General features: G+C 32.8%; 1 protein-coding gene and 1 pseudogene across 1 annotated transcript; one reads left to right on the top strand and one right to left on the bottom strand.

Annotated features, from left to right (window-relative positions):
- Positions 1-6: 6 nt before the first annotated feature.
- On the top strand, positions 7-2725 carry LOC119193251 (annotated as a pseudogene).
- A 43-nt stretch (positions 2726-2768) lies between these two features.
- Positions 2769-5170, bottom strand: LOC119193250 (probable serine/threonine-protein kinase PBL7; the record flags this gene model as incomplete). The annotated part of the gene is given in 3 exon segments (XM_037446870.1): positions 2769-3358; positions 3361-3565; positions 4058-5170. Coding segments are annotated over 3 exon segments (1530 nt in total), but the record flags the coding sequence as incomplete, so codon positions are not given.
- Between the last annotated feature and the right edge of the window lie 1298 nt (positions 5171-6468).

Below are 6468 nucleotides of genomic sequence, written 5' to 3'. Positions count from 1 at the left end.
AAAATAATAGATATCAGAAAAAGAAACCGTAAACTGCGCTAAAATAATGGATCAGATAACGAAGCTGACGGAAGTTATAAACGATTGCTTGGTACCCAAACTAGCGCAGGATTATGATGAAGCTAAAAATCACCCAGAGTTTATTATTCGCCAAAAACAAGTGAAAGATAATAGACATAATATTCTTAACATAGTGAGATGTAAATCTTAAAACTGTACCCCATGCTTCTACATTGATTGCGAGATTTATAATATTTTATGAAGAATTAAAAACTGAGGGGCCTTGGACCTCAATTCAGTGCAAACAGTATGCCCAAAGTTTGGACTGTGCTTTTGACACTGTTTACAATGTTAGTTTCCATAAAATATTAAGCTCTGATGTATTTAATGCGCAAGAAATATTTGATGAATGTATAAAGACTTTGCATCAAACAGTGACTTCAGAAGATTTTAGAAGATATCCAGCACTTGTAGAAGTATACATTTCTCTTGTGAAAAATGTGAGTGTAGTCTTCTGTGTCATATTAAAGTGGAGATTCAATTAACCAGGCTACATGTTAAATAAGATATTCAGGTTAATGAAAATATCAAAATAGCCATTTTATATATATGATTTATTATTAACTAGTTTGCTAGCGGGTATGCCCACATTAATGACCATTCCTGGGATGAAATGTAGCTTATAACATCCAGAGGTAACACAGTTACTTAGTGCAAGAATTTTCTAAATTGGTTAAGAATTTTTTTGAGTATATACAAACTTTCATCCCATCCTGGCTTTGATTTGGCAATCTGGATAATTGTCAATATCTAGAATTAAGATCGAGATAATTGAGTCTCCATAAGTGTTTAATGTCATATCAGGAGATGCAAGTTGGGTTGTTTATATTTACCAGAAACAGTTATATCAGAATAAAACTTATAAAATTTTCTAAGATCATAACTAATTATTTTGTGATGATGGACTAATCAACATGGGCAATCAAGTGTGGCCATTGACAATAACTTTCTAATCAGCTATAAAGTATAAACATCATGCTGCTTATGATGAGGTCCAGTTGATTGATTGCCTTGACATAATTCTATTTTTAATATTCTTTTTCCAGATTAAGAAATTGACAGTAAATCCATCATCAGTTTTGCCACTATCACTACTTTTGATAGATGATTATGATTCAGTAAACAAAATGAAGGGATTGAAATGTTGCTCTGTAGTGCTTGTTTCACTTGTAAGTATAATTTTATATTTAAACCTGTAATGATAAATTAATCAAAATAGATTATATTATTTGATTATTTTTATATAAAGTGTGTATAAAATTTGGAGTATAAGTAATGAATGATATAATTTCTGTACACTTTGTAAGGTGCAAGGAAGTATCAAGAACATTTTCTTGTCTTTAGTATGGTAGCTGAAATTTTTCTTAATTTACTCTTAATCATATTATCATGTTTCAGAACAACAAGAGCTTTCAAGATGGTAATTTTACGACGTCATGCTTGGTAGCCTTTTGAAAGCTGCCAGAGAAAAAGATATAGAAATAATTAGTTTAGTGTTAGAAAATCTGATACAGTTGCTCACAATTTTGCCAGAATATGCAAAGGTCAGTAATTTGTAATTTTAAATTATTATGTCTTTGGAACACGTTTCATACGATAAGGTATAGAGCAGGTTAATCAGCACACTTTTCAGCTATATACATATTTTGAATAGTTAATAATTTTTACGAACAAGGCAACCGCCTGAAACCTCATGAAATGCCTTGGAGTACTTTTTTTTTACGACCTTACCGACGAAACTATTAAAATCGGGAACTGACTCGTCGAGGGCCTCGCGTCGTTTAAAGGTCGCCATTGCTGCCACTAGCGTAGTGAACACTTATTCTAGTGCAACATAACACGCATAGTATGTAAAAATACGCGCTACGACCATATGGCTGGTGTGTGTGAGCATTGGCTATACAAAACAGCATGTTATGTGTTACCACATTTCAGTAATAATTTACACTTATACACATAGTGTGGGCTCTTGCACCCTTGTAGAGGTCTGTGTATAACAAGTCAGTTTTGTGGTGCGGCGCCAGCAGTGTATAAACACAACAGGTGTGTGCGCCATGACATTAGTATTGTTTAGGCTATTCTAGAAGAGCTTATCATCTACCAATTAAATTTCTCAATTCAATAATTACATTTTGCAGAAACCTGCTATAGATAAAGCTTTTGCAACCATTCTGGATCAAATAAATATGGAATCAAACTTATACAGGAAAGCAGCATGTCTAAATTTTATTGCTAATGTGATTGAAATACAGGAATCAATTGCATTATAAGGAAATCATTTAAAACTATTTTATGCAATAGTTTTGATGAGTGCTGTAATGAAGCAGTTGCAGAAATATTATTACCATCAGCTATTGAGGTATGTTAGTCTAAATGTATAACGCAATATAATCTAGTTTATATTATTTATGCTTCATATTAATTGTAATTATATTTTCCTTTCTATCAGGTTTTAGAAATGTGGATTCAACATTGTTGGTGTACATGGAACTTATCATCGGACCAGAAATTACTTTCGATTTTATTCAAGTTGCTGTATATAACAAAGGAAGAATCATTTGTAAGCCAGATACACAACTTAATCATTATTTTAATAGGCTTATGTACCAAAAAAGAACAAGTAATAATACTTGAGTCTTTAAAATCTCCTGATATTAAAAAGTAATGAATTTCTGCAAAGACTACAAAGAATAAATAAAGACTTGAGCAAATAAAATTTAAATTTATTGTAAAACTTATTTCAGTTAATTATAATAATAGTTTGTAAATGGTGGTAACAAATTATGTATAAATTTTTTAATACATTAACAATTATGTAAGCACCTAATTGTATTGATTATTGTCCGTTTAACTAATAATTATAATTGACATAAAATTATCATCATACTTATAGCTATCATTATGATTATTGATAAAGAGACAACCTATTGGGCCTAACTTATAAACATTGTATGTACTATGTATTTTGTGATCTTTTTGTCTTGTGATGTTACGTTAAATATTACATGATATTCAAAGTATTAGATAACTAATACATATGTATGTACAATATTTATTAGTGAAAATATAGATTTTATAACAAGTGTTTAAACGCGAGCATAAAAAAGTTCATATGATTCGTGATAGTTGATTCTGTTTAACATAGCGCAAACTTCGTCCATGGATGGACGAAGATTTCGATCCATTTCCAAACAGCGCTTTGCTAGAGTAAACACTTTTTGTGCTTTGGTCCAGTTATCCACGACTGGGTCTAACAGATTATCAATTTCATTATCCTTGCAACTCTCTTCAACATAGTTTTAATATTTATATTGCCATTACTACTCGTCACAATAGGTCTTAATCCGGTAAGTAATTCTAGGATAACTATGCCAAAGCTGAATATATCCGTTTTACGTGTAATGGTACCAGTGAATCCTTCGGGCGGCATGTAGGCGGACGTGCCCATCATAGAACTGACAATGTACGTCGATTCTAGTTGCTTCGCCAATCCAAAATCACACAACTGAAAATAATAAGGAAGTATTATTCAACAACTTAGATTTTATTTAATATGCAGTACATTACGTTTCGTTAAATATGAATGGTACTGTTGAACAAGGAAAGCCCACACTGGTATAGTTTTAATTATACTGAGTAATTTGACAGTTAATTATGAGGCAAATATGGATATCACAATATCTACATTAACTAGTTTAGATTAATTTTATCGGGCTATCTCAGTAATTCTAGACAGTTTTATTCACAATAATAAAATATTATTACAAAATCCAAACAAAATATCGTAAAACTGTTCTGTTTTATAGGTAAGATGTTTTTTCGTTGAGTGGATTTGGATGAAGTTGATACATTAGTAGATCGTATTCTGGTTTAACAAATTATAGGCTACATTTATCCCCAAGAAAATTTATAGTGGGAATTCAAGACCGAGAAAGTTTTCATTCGGGCGGAGTCACGAAACATCTAATTGAAAATATTAGTAGACATACAAATTTACCTTAGGGACACAATCTGTAGTCAACAAAATATTTGCACTTTTAACATCTCCATGAATAAAGTAAGTCTTCATTAAGTTTGTTGGTTGGCTTTCTGCACTGTCCATTATTACTGGTTTAATGGTGTTATGGATGTATTTCAGGCCCTCAGCAGTGCCAATCATAATGCCCATTCTTTCAGTTTCAGTAAGTACCTTCTGAGCTAACTTCTGTTCTAGTGAACCTCCTTCAATATATTTACAAACTATGCATGGAGTTGGCCCATCAACAGAATAACCCAAAATAGGCACTATATTATCATGACGTAATTGTGACAATGATTTCACTTCAGCATTAAATACTTTTATAGCTACTTTGGGTTCACAATCAAATTGAAGATAACAGCGCACTTTTTTCACTGCAAGTAAACCATGCGTTGGGTGCGATCCAACAAACACTTCGCCAAAACCACCCTTTCCTATTTTTCCACATGGACCAGAAGGTCCTTCACTTTTTGACTCTGGGAAATAGTTAGTAATAACTTCTAATTGACTATATTCGAATCGTATCAAGTTAGTGTCCTCGAGGATCTTACTGTCAACAACACTATATATGTCAATAGGGGGTGGTGCCATATGAGGACCATTTGTGGGGAACCAGCTTTGGTGAGATTGTGATTTTGCTTGAGATGTACCAGATACTTCTGTGGACTCTGTAGCTTTTTCTGCGTATGTTTCATTGGAACTTTTATCATTCTGTTTGCTCATTAATGCACTCAGAGCAGGTAGTTCCTCGGTTGGTATTCCAGATGAAAATTTAATAAGATCTTTCTCTTGAGTTACCATTTGAGCAGTTGTTTGACGTCCGAAGGATTTATTTTTAAGAGACTGGCAAATGGTAGAAAATTTCATTAGGTTAGTACTTGATTTAACTTGTTTTGTAGTTTTATCAAATAGGTTTTTCTTTTTCGAATGATTGAAGTCTTTGTTTGTTTCATTTGAGTCGAGATCTCCGTCTCCAGTAGTTTGTTCTGAGCTATCTCCACTTAAAAGAGAAGTGATGTTTATGTCGATTGCAGCAGCAGGACCACCAGAGGGTCTTGGAGGTAAAGGCTCTAAAACGTACAATATATAAGTCTAGTATTGTAACAAAGCTGTACAGTAAAGAATATATGCTGAAAGATATATGCAAGTTCAGAGGTAAAGTGTTGTCAATGTAGCACACATGAGTAGTATTATCCTGTAATTTAAAAATACCACAAAGTTTTGTAATTCTGTTCGTATGTCCGTTAATAGTAAACCAACAAATTATTAAATTAATTTGATCATTTCCAACACAGGCCTATCCAAATTAATATATCCGAATAATGCACAATAGACTCAAGTAAATAATAGATTCAGGTTAAAGACTAAGCTGATGGAGGTAATTTAGTTGCTGATTTGTTTCTTAGCTTATGAAGTAATAGCTTTTGCTCGTGGCTTCACTGGGTGGCTTATAAAAGTCTCGCTATATATTTCCCGGGATAAAAAGTAGCCTATGTCCTTCGCAGGGTATCAAACTATCTCCATACCAAATGTCATAGTTTTGAAGTTATCGCAGACATTTGAGTGGGGGGGGGAAATTGTTCAAAAATAAATTGTTTTTTAGATCTTTAATTGGAACAATTCCGTCATATATAATCATTTACGTTTAGTTGCGTAAATTTAACAGTTTACGCAGTACACACAACAGAAGCTCCTAAAAGAAATACATTGTCTCTGTTTTTGCAATATTTTTGTTTGTGCTTCACTTCTATTAAATCATTGCGTGACGTTATATTAGCCTATAGTCTTCCTCGATAACCGGGCTATCTAACACGAAAATATTTTTTTTTAATTTAAACCAATAGTTCCTGAGATTAGCGCGTTCAAACAACCAAACTCGGCTTTATATTATACTATAGATAATAGTAAGAAAAATTTATAAATGACTCCTACTATTTGTTGTACAAAATAAAAAGATTTAGATATGGGTGTAATTAGTCATTTTCCAGGGGACCTGTGTCCTAGACTACTTGGGCTTTTTAAAAAAAATGTTGTAGCAGTAGGCTGCCTCAGAATGCTTTGGGTGGATACACCCGGTTCTCCCTCTACCAACACCTATAATGATAGATATGTTTACCTTGTAAACATAGTGGCAACCTCATCAGCAGCTCTGAAAATTTCAGCTTTTATAAGCACTTGTTTCAAAGTTTCTATTGTTGGCCTGATTCTTCCAGATGTACCCCATTCATCAAATAAAACCTCTGCACACTTTCGGTGAGTTTCTTTAGCATGTTCTTGAATTAATCTGAAAAGAGCTTATTTTTATTAATTCGACTCCAAAGGATGGTTTGTCTATTCGTCGTATTTTTTTTATGTTTGTTCAGCGATAACTTTTTACCCAATAATCCAAT

The sequence above is a fragment of the Manduca sexta genome, unplaced genomic scaffold, assembly GCF_014839805.1.
Source record: "Manduca sexta isolate Smith_Timp_Sample1 unplaced genomic scaffold, JHU_Msex_v1.0 HiC_scaffold_3819, whole genome shotgun sequence".
In the NCBI taxonomy this organism is placed as follows: Eukaryota; Metazoa; Arthropoda; class Insecta; order Lepidoptera; family Sphingidae; genus Manduca; species Manduca sexta.
Note: the sequence above shows the minus strand (reverse complement) of the source record. Positions and strands in the feature narration are given on the sequence as shown.